The 18589-nt window shown below is 33.7% G+C and overlaps 1 protein-coding gene across 10 annotated transcripts in view; it reads left to right on the plus strand.

Moving 5' to 3' along the window:
- The first annotated feature begins 16 nt into the window (after positions 1-16).
- Positions 17-18589, plus strand: part of LOC100375191 (cilium assembly protein DZIP1-like) — a 74507-nt gene continuing 55934 nt past the window's right edge. For 9 of the 10 annotated variants that reach the window (XM_085502445.1, XM_085502439.1, XM_085502471.1 and 6 more), the window contains exons 1-10: positions 17-215; positions 3235-3450; positions 3805-3974; positions 7800-8003; positions 10010-10240; positions 10375-10449; positions 10708-10813; positions 13957-14051; positions 14440-14664; positions 14872-14943. In XM_085502445.1, coding sequence (XP_085358571.1) covers positions 3270-3450; positions 3805-3974; positions 7800-8003; positions 10010-10240; positions 10375-10449; positions 10708-10813; positions 13957-14051; positions 14440-14664; positions 14872-14943 — 1359 coding nt within the window. In that variant the 5' untranslated portion in view covers positions 17-215; positions 3235-3269. The remainder of the gene's footprint in view (positions 216-3234; positions 3451-3804; positions 3975-7799; positions 8004-10009; positions 10241-10374; positions 10450-10707; positions 10814-13956; positions 14052-14439; positions 14665-14871; positions 14944-18589) is intronic. The other variant, XM_085502449.1, reaches the window with a different exon arrangement.

Consider the following 18589-nt stretch of genomic DNA (forward strand, 5'->3'; position numbering starts at 1 on the left):
AATTTTGCTTCCGGTGTAACCTTTCCCGGCATGCTCTCGCTGTCGTATGCAAGCAAGATCAAACATGGCGTCAGTTTTGACTTAGCTGTCGTAAACTTTGTTGATACCGTTCGAACTTTTTACAGCTAGTGTTGGTTAGTTTCATCCGGGGGTCTACTGTGCGCCAATAACAAATCTATTCACTGTAATCACGCATCGATTCATCTTTTGGGCAGGTATGTAGATTTTAACACCAGTTCTGGGCGGGGTTCTAACTTTATAACAAGCAATGACATGCTCCCGTCTCGGCGCGGCGCAAAACAAAGTTTGGCCGTTCCCCTCTATTCATACTATTGTTTCCGTTAAAAAAGGTGTTAATAGTATATTTACAGTTTCCAGGACGCTGGGGGTCCTGCATCGTGATGTTGCGGTGGATTGAATTACTGTGCTAGTAGTACAATTTAACGACAGGTTTTCTCTGAAGCAATTATTTATAACAAAAATAACCCGTATCGTATGCTTTCTCGTCTGCACGTCTGCCAGGTAGGTCGACTATCATGTGCCGTCTTTTCCATAATAACTTTATATTCATGATATCACAAGCAGTTTATTTTGTGTGTGCGAACATTTCGTTGTGCTAAAAAAATATAGTGATTACATTACTGTAAAAATTGGAAAATATAAATGAATATTCCTAAGTAATAATTCATTTGAGGTCATGTAAATTTATGTAAAATATGCTGGTATGTATGTGGCCAGCTGTCACTGTACCCGTTAGTTGCCTAGAGTAGGTATTACGTGTTTCAGTATAAATTGTGTGTGTGTTTTGTGAGTGATGAACTAAGATGTGTATCACAATGTACTACATGTATGCGTCCTGTAGTATGGTCATACTGATATTTCTAGTTTAATCATCAGTTCTGTGAATATTGTGATGTTTGTTTTATTTATATTATTTTTTTTTTAGTTTTTAGTATTGAAAATGTTTATTATATGAAACTGCGTTTTATGCCTTACTATTAATGATGCAAATTATAGTTATTTTACCTCCCTGCGAGCATCAGTTTCACACTGACTTACTGTGCTGTGTGCAGCGAGTTATTTTAACTCCCGAGTAGTATCAGCATGATACACCAACTCACTCTGCTGTGTGCATAGTTATTTTACCTAGGCTCCCTGCTTTATAATATTCACTCAACCAAATACTGGGGCTAAAGTTCAACCTCTGTCCAACATAGTCCAACAATCAATACACTTCCATTTTATTACCTGTTCTACAAGGATAATTCATGAAAGCATATAACATCATTAGCATCAAGCTTACATACTGTAAAATACGTTATTTCAGCCAGAATTAATTTTCACTGAGAAGGCTTTCAAGTGTTTTGTATGAAGTTTATTTTCACTGATTTTTGGGAAGTTTAATGTAAATTATAGGAAAAAAGTATATTCAGTGGATTTTAAATTCGCTAAATCATCCCTTCAGCAAAAATATATTCTGCGCAAAAATAAAGTATTCACAGTACATGTAAACACACCTAGAGATTAAATGAACAGCTCTGGAATAATACTTTGATTTGGATAAACCTATAATTGACAATTACTCATAACTGTTTTAAACATACTTTCTTGTCATTTTTATGCAAAAATTTCCCTGAAATCTCAGCCAACTTGTAAACTGACATCAAAATCATAACCCTTATATATTCATCATTATGTACAGCGAAAAAATACCATGCCAGCACATTCTGATTGTCAACTATTATTTGCTTGATTGAGCAAGTAAACAAAAAAAACAGAAATATGTGGTCAATCAAAACATTGCCTATCTGCAAGTTAGCTGAATTGTACACAATATTTCATGGCAACCACATTTACATCTCATAAGAACTGCTGATTAGATTAGATCTTTAACTTTTTACACTGTATAAATTGTGTACAATGTATGTGCCTTGTCCAACTATCATCAGATGAAGGTAAAGGGATATGGCGAAAAATATCTGCCCTCTTTATTGTTGTTGTCCTTGTCTCCTTGTCTTTGTTTATTTTGTGGTAAAAAAATTTGTATGTCATCATCTTCAACTTTGAAATGTCAACTAAGTCAATTTTGGTGTTTAGCATGTGTAATTTTTACAATATTAGCTAAAATGTGGTTAAAATAAAACATTTGTTAGACATAAAAGTTAGTGCACAGAATAAAAATATTGTTACTGCTGATCAGAAGAAAAAGATGTTAGTAATACATGTATGTACTTCAAGATCTGTCAATTAGATGGTGTAGTAACCAAATGTGTTATTTTCATGATGAAGTATAAATAGTTGTTGCTGCAAAAAATTGATAAGTACCTTTTCTGCCAAAACACTGGCCAGTATCAATTCCTCGATACATTTTCTATTCTATTCTATTCTATTCTATTCTATTCTATTCTATTCTATTCTATTCTATTCTATTCTATTCTATTCTATTCTATTCTATTCTATTCTATTCTATTCTATTCTATTCTATTCTATTCTTGGGATTAGAACTTGGGATTAATACAGTACATGTAGTATTGATTGAGGAACATGAATCTTAATTAATTTTTATAATTTTATATTGTTCTTGTTTTTTTTTGGTCAAACAAGAACCAGCATTTGCATTACTCTCATTTTTGGCCTGCATGTACATATTTTTGTATTTTCTCTGGCTCACTAATTTCATTAAATTTTTAAATCATTTGTTAAACATGGGTACAAATGTACAAGTGAAGAGAATGAAGACATTTGTATCCATCCTGAATTCATATTTGTTATTTAATAGCTGGATTCTCATTGGGCATGGTTGCATTAGTTGTGCTATGTTTTATTTTTTATTATTTTAGCCATACCTGAATGAGTCAGATATGTTATATAGCATTTTCAAGTTGCTAGGACAACAAATTGCATAAATGTGGCATCAAAAATTATTGATAAAAATCATGTTATGAATCATTTACATTTTCAGTGGACTAGAATACATGTACAAATGTTTGAATTCATGAGAAATACATGTACAGATGATTAAATAAAGTTTCTATAAATGAGGAATAAATAATATTATTTTCTTTTTGAATCTCTGCTATGTTATGCTATGACAAACAGAAACTGTTTTATAAAGAGTAGAGCCCAGTACACTCTAACTGCCAGGCATGCTGTACCTTTTTATACATGCATATGTTATTGTCTTTCAGCTTTCATGTAACTTAATTAAAAAAAGATTTTATTTTCGTTTTGCAGCTTGCTACAATTGAGTGTAGTGACATTCTTTTTCTATGAAGGGAGATAATGAAAATATGGACAATATGATGCCAAGTGGTTATTACAATAGTCCACGTCGTCAGGCAGCTACTGCCTTTGCCTCACAAAATGGATACATTCCTAATGGCACACCAATTAATGGACCAGGATTTTCATTCAGAAAAAGATATGAAAGAGTTGATTGGAGAAAAATGGGTAAGTGTATTCCTGTTTTGGGTGTCATTTACCTATGTAAGCACATGTGCTCCTAATAAAACAAATACAGTAGTTATTTTCTGAAAATAAATTCAAAACATTTCTTAACTTTTCTTGATATATACATGTACTGTGTAGAATGTTAAAATGTTTGATCACTAGAAATGTTTTGATTTGAATGCATTTAAAAAGATGACATATTACTGATACTATGTTTTTAGTACCAAAGTGAAATATATTAATTAAAATATTAATATTAATATTATTATAAGTGGTTTCCAGTATTTTGGGAATGTAAGTAGTGCAGTTGTTGTTTGGTTTCTTCCTTCTATAATGATGGTTATCTTTCTTCAGCTGCTGTTGATGTGGACCGGGTCTCAAGGGATCTTGACTTCACAGTGCTACAGGATAATATAATGAATCTGACATTTTGTAATATAGAACAAGAATTGGACACTCGAATGATAGATCCAAATTTTTTAAAACTGTTCAAGTTGGCACAGTTAACAATTGAATATTTGCTGGTAAGTACTTGACCCATATCTGTATATATTTACCATTGTTGTGTAATGATTTAGTATACAGTATAGGTGGATTCACAATCAAAGTGAACAAAGATACCCGGTAGTACTTATCACATTTTGTGTGTACTTATGGGTATTTCCACAGTGCCACTATTATTTATCCTGTATGAAGTGTTCTCCTACCAAATTATAACAGATTGCATTGGCTATGATGATCATCAGAATATATTATTTATATTATTGTATATTTATATAGATTGAAGTGATTAAAAGCTCCTAATAAATAAATGTTATCACAATATAGAACACAGTTGAAATAAATTCTGCCTAAAATAAGTGTGATTGAATGTATGCAAATGTTAGTGACTTGTATTTACACTGCTCTCAATACCCAGTCTAGTGTCAGTTGTACCTCCATAATGTGAAAGCTTTGTAAAGTTTATAGTATACCTTAAGTGTTTGTACTTGATTGGACTATACAAAATGTTACTATTATATGTTACCTTCACATTTTTGTGTATCTATTTATTTAGCACACTTGTCCATTCACATTTTACTATCATAGGCACATAGAAATCCTATCTAGCACACCCACCCTTGGTAACAATAGACTTCATTGACCTTTGTTATAACAATGGCCTTTAGTTGTCATTCCTGTGGCTGTTAATAATGTAAACACAATTACAACTATCTAGATTTTGAACTAACTCACCATTCATGTGGCTATTGATAAATACAATTACAGCTACATTGTATCTAGATTTTGAACTAACTTACCATTCGTGTGGCTATTGATAAATACAATTACAACTATCTAGATTTTGAACTAACTCACCATTCATGTGGCTGTTGTTAAATACAATTACAGCTACATTGTATCTAGATTTTGAACTAACTTACCATTCGTGTGGCTATTGATAAATACAATTACAACTATCTAGATTTTGAACTAACTCACCATTCATGTGGCTGTTGTTAAATACAATTACAGCTACATTGTATCTAGATTTTGAACTAACTTACCATTCGTGTGGCTATTGATAAATACAATTACAACTATCTAGATTTTGAACTAACTTACCATACGTGTGGCTGTTGTTAAACACAATTACCATATTTAATTGAAACATCGCCTACCCCAAAAGATTGCCCATGGGTGATGTTTCAGCATCTGAGCGATCTTTTGGTGCCACAAGAACCAATAAGTACTGTAAAAACTAATGCGGTAGTAAAAATTATTAATAGGATAAAATAGGTTTAGCCAAAATTCAGGCTATAGTTGGCATTGTTTTCATTTTTTAAACAAGGGAACAGGGGTGCAGCACCCCCATGACATGGCTATGCGCCCCCTTCCCTGGGGAGCAGATCCTCTGGCAACCATAAAATTCTGATTGACCATGTGGCCACAGTCTTATTTATATGAAAGCATCATACCTACAGGCTATAGTTGACATTGATTTCACCAGTCAGGTATTTATATGAAATCATCATACCTAAAGCCTATACCGGTAGTTGGCATTGTTTTCACCAGTCAGATATTTATATGAAAGTATCACACTTGCAGGCTATAGTTGGCATTGTTTTCACCAGTCAGGTATTTATATAAAAGTATCACACTTGCAGGCTATAGTTGGCATTGTTTTCACCAGTCAGGTATTTATATGAAATCATACTTGCAGGCTATAGTTGGCATTGTTTTCACCAGTCAGGCATTTATATGAAAGCATCATACCTACAGGCTATAGTTGACATCGTTTTCACCAGTCAGGTATTTATATGAAAGCATCATACCTACAGGCTATAGTTGACATCGTTTTCACCAGTCAGGTATTCATATGAAAGCATCATACCTACAGGCTATAGTTGACATCGTTTTCACCAGTCAGGTATTTATATAAAAGTATCATACCTACAGGCTATAGTTGACATTGTTTTCACCAGTCTGGTATTCATATGAAAGCATCATACCTACAGGCTATAGTTGGCATTGTTTTCACCAGTCAGGTATTTATATGAAAGCATCATACCTACAGGCTATAGTTGGCATTGTTTTCACCAGTCAGGTATTTATATGAAAGCATCATACCTACAGTCTATAGATGGCATTGTTTTCACCAGTCAGGTATTTATATGAAAGCATCATACCTACAGGCTATAGTTGGCATTGTTTTCACCAGTCAGGTATTTATATGAAAGCTTCACACTTACAGGCTATAGTTGGCATTGTTTTCACCAGTCAGGTATTTATATGAAAGCATCATACCTACAGGCTATAGTTCGCATTGTTTTCACCAGTCAGGTATTCATATGAAAGCATCATACCTACAGGCTATAGTTGACATAGTTTTCACCAGTCAGGTATTCATATGAAAGCATCATACCTACAGGCTATAGTTGACATCGTTTTCACCAGTCAGGTATTCATATGAAAGCATCATACCTACAGGCTATAGTTGGCATTGTTTTCACCAGTCAGGTATTTATATGAAAGCATCATACCTACAGGCTATAGTTGGCATTGTTTTCACCAGTCAGGTATTTATATGAAAGCATCATACTTGCAGGCTATAGTTGGCATTGTTTTCACCAGACTGGTATTTATATGAAAGCATCATTCTTGCAGGCTATAGTTGGCATTGTTTTCACCAGTCAGGTATTTATATGAAAGCATCATATCTACAGGCTATAGTTGGCATTATTTTCACCAATCAGGTATTTATATGAAAGCATCATACTTGCAGGCTATAGTTGGCATTGTTTTCACCAGTCAGGTATTTATATGAAAGCATCATACCTACAGGCTATAGTTGACATCGTTTTCACCAGTCAGGTATTTATATGAAAGCATCATACCTACAGGCTATAGTTGGCATTGTTTTCACCAGTCAGGTATTTATATGAAAGCATCATACCTACAGGCTATAGTTGGCATTGTTTTCACCAGTCAGGTATTTATATGAAAGCATCATACCTACAGGCTATAGTTGGCATTGTTTTCACCAGTCAGGTATTTATATGAAAGCATCATACCTACAGGCTATAGTTGACATCGTTTTCACCAGTCAGGTATTTATATGAAAGCATCATACTTAAAGGCTATAGTTTCCATTGTTTTCACCAGTCAGGTATTTATATGAAAGCATCATACTTAAAGGCTATAGTTTCCATTGTTTTCACCAGTCAGGTATTTATATGAAAGCATCATACTTAAAGGCTATAGTTTCCATTGTTTTCACCAGTCAGGTATTTATATGAAAGCAGCATACCTATAGGCTATAGTTTCCATTGTTTTCACCAGTCAGGTATTTATATGAAAGCATCATACCTACAGGCTATAGTTGGCATTGTTTTCACCAGTCAGGTATTTATATGAAAGCATCATACCTACAGGCTATAGTTGGCATTGTTTTCACCAGTCAGGTATTTATATGAAAGCATCATACCTACAGGCTATAGTTGGCATTGTTTTCACCAGTCAGGTATTTATATGAAAGCATCATACCTACAGGCTATAGTTGGCATTGTTTTCACCAGTCAGGTATTTATATGAAAGCACCATACCTACAGGCTATAGTTGGCATTGTTTTCACCAGTCAGGTATTTATATGAAAGCATCATATCTACAGTCTATAGTTGGCATTGTTTTCACCAGTCAGGTATTTATATGAAAGCATCATACCTACAGGCTATAGTTGGCATTGTTTTCACTAGTCATGTATTCATATGAAAGCTTCACACTTACAGGCTGTAGTTGGCATTGTTTTCATCATGTGTAGGTAGGGAAGTACTTACATGTACTGTAATTTTGTTGATGTTTATTTTTAGCATTCTCAAGAATACCTAGCCAATACAATCAGTGTACTGGAAGATAAACTACATAATGCTATGCAGGAACATGAGGCTACCAAGATCACTTTCAGTAAACAGACTGAAGAAATGAAGAACCTGAAAAAGGAAAATCGAAAGAGAAAAAAAATGTTGGAAGCCCAGCAGTCACTTATTCATGCTGGTGCTAATAACTATCACAAGGTAACAAGTCACAATATGGCCAGTACAGATGTGTTTTACCTAACCTTACAATCTGATAACTAGATAACCTACTGTGCCAGCCACACATCAATTAGACAGACAGAAATACATTCATGAGCAACTGGATGATTTGACTAAGCTAATTTACTATATATTCGACTGAGTACTTTATCTCTTTATCATTTGTGAGTGAATAAACTGTTCATATTTTGAACATGTGACCAGACTAAAGAATATACAACGTCCACTATGAAAACTGCAGGAACTTTTTCATTTTGAATTCAAAACTCAGAATCTTTTGTTGAATTAGCCTTTTTGAATCAGAAAGAGAAACATTTCTCGTATTATTCTACACGTATAATGTAAAATCAAATATCTTGAGAAACACATTAGGCATAGAAAAATAAATTTTGTGATTTCAGTAACAGGCTATTGGGTAAGTAAATAAGTAGGGTTTTTGACTCCCATGTGCGAAGCACGCAATGTGATTCTTTGCAGTCAGGTATTCATATGAAAGCATCATACCTACAGGCTATAGTTGGCATTGTTTTCACCAGTCAAGTATTTATATGAAAGCATCATACCTACAGGCTGTAGTTGGCATTGTTTGCACAAGTCAGGTATTTATATGAAAGCATCATACTTGCAGGCTATAGTTGGCATTGTTTTCACCAGTCAGGTATTTATATGAAAGCATCATACCTACAGGCTATAGTTGGCATTGTTTTCACCAGTCAGGTATTTATATGAAAGCATCATACCTACAGGCTATAGTTGGCATTGTTTTCACCAGTCAAGTATTTATATGAAAGCATCATACCTACAGGCTGCAGTTGGCATTGTTTTCACCAGTCAAGTATTTATATGAAAGCATCATACCTACAGGCTGTAGTTGGCATTGTTTGCTCAAGTCAGGTATTTATATGAAACCATCATACTTGCAGGCTATAGTTGGCATTGTTTTCACCAGTCAGGTATTTATATGAAAGCATCATACCTACAGGCTATAGTTGGCATTGTTTTCACCAGTCAGGTATTTATATGAAAGTATCATACTTGCAGGCTATAGTTGGCATTGTTTTCACCAGTCAAGTATTTATATGAAAGCATCATACCTACAGGCTGTAGTTGACATTATTTTCACCAGTCAGGTATTTATATGAAAGTATCATACTTGCAGGCTATAGTTGGCATTGTTTTCACCAGTCAGGTATTTATATGAAAACATCATACCTACAGGCTGTAGTTGACATTATTTTCACCAGTCAGGTATTTATATGAAAGTATCATACTTGCAGGCTATAGTTGGCATTGTTTTCACCAGTCAGGTATTTATATGAAAGCATCATACCTACAGGCTATAGTTGACATTATTTTCACCAGTCAGGTATTTATATGAAAGCATCATACCTACAGGCTATAGTTGGCATTGTTTTCACCAGTCAGGTATTTATATAAACTGTTCATACTTTGAACATGTGACCAGACTAAAGAATATACAACGTCCACTATGAAAACTGCAGGAACTTTTTCATTTTGAATTCAAAACTCAGAATCTTGTGTTGAATTAGCCTTTTTGAATCAGAAAGAGAAACATTTCTCATATTATTCTACACGTACACGTACATGTATAATGTAAAATCAAATATCTTGAGAAACACATTAGGCATAGAAAAATAAAGTTTGTGATTTCAGTAACAGGCTATTGGGTAAGTAAATAAGTAGGGTTTTTGACTACCATGTGCGAAGCACGCAATGTGATTCTTTGCAGTTAGTATGCTGTATGTATGTATGTATGTGTGTGTGTGTCCGCTGATATCTTAAGAACCGTACATGTATGTTGGTTTTGGTTGAAACTTGATACATAGATGCTCTGGGACAATGTACAGATCTGATTAGTTTTGGGTAAAAATCTATCCATGTAGATGCATAATTAGTAAAATAATTTTACTCATTTATAATTGTCACTATACCAAATAACAATGACTTGTTTATTTCTATTATAGTGTCAGTATTGTCAAAAAGCATTTATCAATGGATCCTTTTTACAAGCTCATATGCAACGGAGACACCCTGAGTTTGTGCTGCCATCAGCAACTCTACAACTACAGAACCAAGCAGCCAAAGCAAATGAAAAGCTAGAGAAAGAAATTGAAGAACTCAGACAGAACTTGAAACATGCACAATCTCAAATGAATGATCAAAAGAAGAACTTCCAGGAACAATTAGCAGCAAAAGTATGTTTGATTCGACTTCCTGCTTAAAAAAACCAACTGTCAAAATGACAGTAGTGACAATGCTTCTACAACATACACTGATGTATGCATACAATGCACAACTAAGGAAACGTGTTGTATTTGATATTTTTTAGGAACAAAACAGGAAAGATGAGAAACAGAAAATGGAAATGGAAAAGTGGAAACAAGAGCAGTTAGAGATTCAAAAGGTGAATTTATATTTCATTGACAAAAGTCTGAATTTTTTCTTTAACTTCATCAACTGTCTACATAAATTTGTATAAAGAAGGGATGAAAACAAGCTGCTGGTTAATGTGAGTAAACCCACAAACTTGCACTGCTTAGTGGGCAGCTGATCATGAAAGTCAATTTCCCTAATTATTGCGTTATACCAACGTGTGAACAAGGCTTACAGTAATTGCTCATATTGTTTGTTCATTCATCCCCAATTTAATTTTATTTTTCAGAAAGAAATGGAGGCCCTGAGGGAAACATTTATGAAGGAATTAAAAGAAATTCAAGACAAATACTCAATTTCACAGAGACAGTTTGAAGATCTGCAGGCACAGTATGGTTAGTGTTAGTTTCTACTTTATTCTGTACACATGTAATTGTTTAGTTAATAATCTTTTGTTGCCTTTTTATAAACACCATATAAAAATATTCCCACCTTAATGGCTGAACAGCATTCTTGTTTCAAAGGTTGACATATTATAAACATGGACGTTAATGTCTTTGACTTGTTCATATTTCTGATACAAATTTATCTTAGTAGAAATTCAATGTTGACTCATTAAGGTAGCGGGACTATTATTTGCATACTTGTTTTCATCTTCTAATTGTGACTGAATGACTACAAATAGACCCGGGAAAGTATATATTTTTAGAATCGCCAGACTTCAAGCTTTTCACAAGTGTATTTTGCATGCCCGTATCTGCATTCTACGACGCGTTACTCAATCAAAGGTGAAAAATTACTTTTTCTGTAAAAAAAATAATTACGCATTTATGCTGGCGGTAAGAAGTATTTTTTTCACTTTTCCTAGTTGTTCAATAGTCTGGTAAATTGAATGTGTCTGGTCAGTTTTATTCAAGCAACGCGTTTTAAAAAATAGTGTGCTGAATTTCAATTACTGTTTTAGTCGCATTGCCCCCAACTCAAACCACAACTCGTTGGTAAATAATCGATGAAATAGTTTGTCTGGACACATTCAAGTTCCTCTCATTGTCACCTTAAAGCTGTGAAAATTTGGTGTTAATCCGACGACAATAAGTATACGTTATTTTTTGTTAAAGACCTTGTATTTTGAAAAACATAAACTCCCAGAAAACGTCCATGAAGTAACAGCAAAGATTTTCAAGCTTGTTTATCGGCACAATCAATTTGTTTTCCCATCAAGGTCTGTTTTAACATGTGTAGGGACATCCAAATGTGTAAGGCTATTGGAAACCAAAAAAATAAAGGAATGGGATAGCTATATTTGGATAAATTCGGCATATGAAAACACCAAAATCAATGATTTTTTTTTCAGTGGCTGTGTGATCATGTGTCTGACACATTCATATGCAAATGACTAATCTGTGAAACAAACAGGGGCGGAGACAAACCACTCAAATGTTTGGAAACACTCATTGTGTGTCAGATAGCTACTGATAACACATCCTAACATTGCTTTGTCTTGAGTTTATCTTTGAAACTTATAGGCACACAGATTAAACCTGTGTTGTTGATTTTGGAAAACACTACTGAGGCTGCCTTGCTTTCCTTCAGAAAATCTACATTTTAACCAACTTACATGACATTCTATGTTATGTTGACTTTATCATATGAAAGTTTATAGTGCATTTCATCAATTAATAAATAAATGTGAAAATCGTAATTTTCAACACAAATAATAGTCTCGCTACCTTAAGTGTGCATGAAGTTTAATAAATTTTAAGTTCCCATTCAATGCCCAAAAACTGGGACTGACTGATTGATTTGTGTGTATGCATGTGTGCATGCGTGCATCTGTGTGTCTTCACCTGTTTCTCAAGATGCCTGGTACGATCATGTTCAAAGTTCACACATGCATGACCACATCTTGTACGACATACATGTATACATGCTCATTTGTTTCATGATCTGATTCAAGATGGCTGAATTGTGGCCATTTTGTCCTAAAAAATTATTAAAGTAAAGCATAGCTTAGCTTCTATTTTGAAACCAGATCTTAGTCATACTGTATATTGACAGCTCAAATATAAATTGGACATTATGGACCTTGAAGCATGTTATTTAATTTCTGAGATCACATTAAAAATTGACAACTGGTGGCCATTTTGCTACCTTGTCCGTATCATCAAAGTTGTCTAGCAGGGTACCGGTATATTATTGTTTTGATACTTGGTGTATATGTTTCTTGGGCAGACTTCTCTTAGATTTGTTCATTTCGTAATGACATCTTTAATTCTCCTATTTTAGGTAAATATTTTTGTAATTTTTGTTAAGTGATATTTTCTAATTCTTGTTAAAAACCGCAAGTTTGATTCCTCTGACATTATATATATATATATATATATATATATATATATATATATATATATATATATATATATATATATATATATATATATATATATATATATATATATATATATATAGGTACTACAGATAGACCTCTCTCAGATTTGTTAATTTTGTGATGATATTTTCAATTCTCTAATTTTGATGGAAATTTTTGTTATTTTTGGTAAAAAGGGATATTTTCGACGTCTTGTTAAAAAACGCAAATCCAATTGCCTATCTCAGCCAAGAGACTGCTTGTTATTATACCCTATGAAATGTCAACCAAATTAAATTTTTGATCTAACTAGTACAAATTTCAAAATATTGAGAAAAAAATGTACTGCTGATAATGACAACTAGATGCCAGTAGTATGCTCTCCAAGATATGTTAATTAGATAATTGTACTAAGCCTACATGTATATGTTATATATCAAAATATAGCAAGTGCAAGTGTTTTCAAATGTGGATAGTATTTTATTTTGCATAAATATATCACTATAAATATAAATATTCATGCTATATGTAACAAATATCTACAAATAACAAACTATATGACTTTTTGAATAAAGACAATTTCAAATTAGCCTTGAATAGAAAAATGTTAGAACTGTTTCTAAATTAGTTTGACAGCACATTCCATAAACATGGTACACAGAAAATGCCCTGTCCCACAGGTAGTTACCGGTAATCATGATCTAGGAACAACCAGGAAACAGTCTGAAGATGACCTGAAAATGATGGAACATATGACATAGCATAGATTCTATAGATGTTATACATTCACGTTTCTGATTATTTATCAAATGTGGTGTACCTAATTTGGTCACACTTATTGCAGGATTCTGTACTCTTTGAAATTTTGACATTTGTGAATGTGTTATACCATGTTACAGTAATCTAACTGGACTCCAACAAGGCCATGAACAATAATTTCAATACTTTTTTTAAACAAATATTTTCTGATCTGAGATTTCCTATGCAAGTTATAAAATGGACAATCTGCAAAGCTTGCTAACATATTAGCCATATTCAAAGAACACAAAGCTTAAGAACATTAGATCTACATTACATTGTTATCAACTTCTAGCAATTTATAATTTAATTAGTTTTTGAGGTTTGCCAAGAAGCATAATTTCAGTTTTACAATAACAGCATATTGCTTTGCAGGTCAAAAATCTAATCTTGGTAACCTTGTGGATGATGTAGATCTACAAAAACAAAGGGAAGAATATGATAAAACAATTAAAGATATGTCAGAACAGGTAAAGTGAACCAAAGTTGTTTTTACAGTAGCAAACTCTGATTTGCTGAACAGTATTCTCTAACAAAAAATAGTTACTTTTCCAGCACTTCACAATTGTCCCCTTCTTAAGTTTCTCCATACCAATGTTCCTTAGTAAGAGCCCACTGAATTGTATATTGTGCTGGTGATAGTGATGCAGGAGTATCCTGTGCAGATATGCATAAAAAGTAACTAAAATCTCATAATTTGAATATAGCATCTTCATTTAATTTATTTTTACTGGTTGGCTTTGTGATTTTCTTTGCCTAATATAAATGAAAAACTGAAGCAACTCCTACACATCAATCACTTTTGTTGATGTCACTTATGACTGAATGGATATTGTAACTGACTATGGTTGATTATAGATGCGATCATTGAAGGAATCTATGCGTAAAGACATGCATGGACAACTGAAAGATCAGGAGAAACGATGGAAAGATAGAATGAAAGAATTGAAGATGAATCATGAGAATGAGTTAGAAATTCTGAATGAGAATCTGGAACAGACTAAGATGCAGCTTGGTATCGAGAAAGAAGGTGGCAGTAATGTTGGTAAAAGTTATGAAAAACAACTGAAGGAATTGATGAGGGTAAGAGTACAATAAATACTGGTTTTTATCACCAATGTATGTAAAAACTGACTCATGAGAAAGTTGGAATCTGTCAAGTTATAACCAGGGAAGGCATTTAATTAGGTATAATCTAGCCTTATTACTGAGTGGTTCATTTCTGTGTTGATGTTTACTGAATTACTTAAAGACAATTAAATGTTTCATGTTTTTATTCCTGTTCATTAGAGGTCTAAAGAACAGGACAAGGTGATCAAAGCCCAAGAAAAGCAGCTTAGAGATCTTCACTCCAAAGCAGCAGTAAGTTTAATTGTTTTATACAAATCTATCAACTATCCTTACAGTCATATCAATCTGCTTTGTGTCTATTCCCCCTCTCTAAAGGTTTATTATTGGTGCCATACTCCATGTATCTATCAACTATCCTTACAGTCATATCAATCTGCTTTGTGTCTATTCCCCCTCTCTAAAGGTTTATTATTGGTGCCATACTCCATGTATCTATCAACTATCCTTACAGTCATATCAATCTGCTTTGTGTCTATTCCCCCTCTCTAAAGGTTTATAATTGGTGCCATACTCCATGTATCTATCAACTATCCTTACAGTCATATCAATCTACTTTGTGTCTATTCCCCCTCTCTAAAGGTTTATTATTGGTGCCATATTCCATGTATCTATCAACTATTCTTACAGTCATATCAATCTACTTGTGTCTAATCCCCCTCTCTAAAGGTTTATTATTGGTGCCATACTCCATGTATCTATCAACTATCCTTACATTCATATCAATCTACTGTGTGTCTAATCCCCCTCTCTAAAGGTTTATTATTGGTGCCATACTCCATGTATCTATCAACTATCCTTACAGTCATATCAATTTTTGACTCCCATGTGCGAAGCACAAAATGGGAGTCTTTGCAGTTAGTGTGTCTGTCTGTATGTGTGTGTGTGTGTGTGTGTGTGTGTGTGTGTGTGTGTGTGTGTGTGTGTGTGTATGTTTGTATGTGTGTCCGACTGTTCCACTGCTATCTCAAGAACCATACATCGGTTTTTGATGAAACTTGGTGCATAGATGCTCTGGGCCAATGCGCAGATTTGATTAGGTTTTGGTAAAAATCCATGCTCGTTAATTACCTAATTTGCATGATAATTAGCTAATTTTTAGCTGTTCTATGACTGTTCCACTGATATCTAAACAACCACTCATTGGATTTTGATGAAACTTGGTACATAGATGCTCTGAACATGTGCGCAGATTTGATTAGTTTTTGGTAAAAATCCGTACATATTAATTACCTAATTTGCATGATAATTAGCTGATTTTTAGATGTTCCATGATTGTTCCACTGATATCTAAACAACCACTCATTGGATTTTGATGAAACTTTGTACATACATGCTCTGAACTAATGCTAGGTTTTGATTAGTTTTTGGTAATAATCCGTGGATACTAATTACCTAATTTGCATAATGATTAGTCAATTTTCGTTTTTTCCACTGATATCTCAAGTACTAATCATCACATTTCAATGGAACTTGGTACATAGATGTCATATGACACTGCACAGACCTGATAGTTTTTATGGTAATATCAGTACATATTAATTACCTAATTTGCATAATTAATTAATTTTCAGCATTTGATATAAGTAGTGAGCATTACATTTCAATGAAACTTGGTACTTACATACTCAAGGACTATGCAGAGATTGATTGTTTCCGATAAATATTTGTGCATATTAATCACCTAATTTGCATAATGATTAGTCAATTTTCGGTTTTTCCACTGATATCTCAAGTACTAATCATTAAATTTCAATGAAACTTGGTACATAGATGTCATATGACACTGCACAGACCTGATAGTTTGATGGTAATATCAGTACATATTAATTACCTAATTTGCATAATTAATTAATTTTCAGCATTTGATATAAGTACTAATCATCACATTTCAATGAAACTTGGTACATAGATGTCATATGACACTGCACAGACCTGATAGTTTTTATGGTAATATCAGTACATATTAATTACCTAATTTGCATAATTAATTAATTTTCAGCATTTGATATAAGTAGTGAGCATTACATTTCAATGAAACTTGGTACTTACATACTCGAGGACTATGCAGAGATTGATTGTTTCTGATAAATATTTGTGCTTATTAATCACCTAATTTGCATAATTAGTTAATTTTCAGCTTTTTCACGGGTATCTCAAGTATTAATCATCGCATTTCAATGAAACTTGGTACATAGATCCTTTAGGACTATGCAAAGACCTGATTAGTTTTAGGGCAAATAATTGTGCATATTAATAAATAATTTGCATAATTAATTTTCAGCTTTTCTACTGATATCTAAAGTACTAATCATCACATTTCAATGAATCTAAAATTATGCAGACCCAATGAGTTTCTGGTAAATATTTGGAGGTATGTAAATGTGTCGAAATGGGCGTAGTGCGAGTGGTTAGTGCTAGTAGCACTAATCCGAAATAGTACTAGATCTAGTGCTAAAATGGCACTAGATCTAGCGCTAAAATGGCACTAGATCTAGTGCTAATATGTACATAGTGCGAGTGGCATTGATATCGCATTGTCAACGACGTCAATACATCCCGTAATTGTCCGAAAATGAATTAATATTTATGTAAATTGTTGTATCTTTCATTCATTGGAAATGTGCTGCAGTGGGAAAATTGAGAATGTACATGAATGTCATTGTCCACGTTTGTCGTAATCACGGTTACTAAAAGAGACCTTTGAAACAACGCGATCGGCCGGGAAACTAGCTCCACGGACAGTGAAACTGCAGGTCAAACTTCGCAATTTTTACAAATTGTGAATAGATACACTGTATGAAATCGTATTGTGTGGAAGTTTGTGTTTTCAGCTTCGGTGGATATAAACTTGTAACTTGTATGTAAATGGGGGAATTCAGCGTTGATTTTTTTTAAATCGCTGACGTGCCGTTTTATTTCTAGTCGGCGCCACATTTAATGAAAATAGATCTTCAATGAAATTATGATGCCATATATGAACTAAATAAAAAAATTGTATACTCCTAGTCTAAGTCCCGGGTCCCTGTAAAACTCGGTGGATTTTGTGTGTACGGCGACCTGTGAATGGGCATGTCGCTCAGTACCGCTGGGAACCAGACAGAAAATGAACCGTTGTCTGGTTGTCATGACATTGACCTTTGCGGACATAATCAACCAATGATAAAAGTGGATTCACACAATCCTGTTGTTACATTGTACCAAGGAGCATAGACCTTAGAATGTCTATGCAAGGAGGTACTAACGGAAGCAGCGACAACCCCTCTCAAGTGGCCATTTAAGCCTCTTAACTGACTTATTCCCCTTTGTTTCAACCCAAGTTAATCCTGACAAGGACACTGTCAAGCTCATCTTTACACAAGTAACCAGTTAGCGGAATATGATATAACCTCGCCGATTTTTTAACATGACCATATAATATATGTCTAGAAACTTTCTCAGCAATAGTATTTTTTAGGAGTCCTATTATTTGTTCTAGACTCTCGAAATTTTGTTCTTGTTACAGTTGCTAATAATTAAAACATGCGAAATCTGTGAAGTTACAAGTTAGTCTGTTGAATTTCCGGTTGTGAAATGCGTATTTTAACCCTTCACAGCTAAACAAACCCAGTGCGCATACGTGATGACCGTAGTTTTGTATAGCGGCGATTTTTCGGCAGTTTTTAAATATTTTGGCGTAATTTTTTAGACATTTCAATCTTTCCGGACGCCTAAAATAGTCTATTTAAGCACCGTCCCTCAACACGGACGGTGATTTAAATTTTTATTCAAGAGCGTGTTTATTGTTACAAGCGTGAATGGGTAAGCTTCGTTTGGACAAAGAGCTGCTATCACTGTAAACAATATTAAATTATTCTTCTGATGCTCAGTTCATCTTTTG

Source organism: Saccoglossus kowalevskii, chromosome 1, assembly GCF_978046115.1.
Source record: "Saccoglossus kowalevskii chromosome 1, keSacKowa6.1, whole genome shotgun sequence".
Classification (NCBI taxonomy): Eukaryota; Metazoa; Hemichordata; class Enteropneusta; family Harrimaniidae; genus Saccoglossus; species Saccoglossus kowalevskii.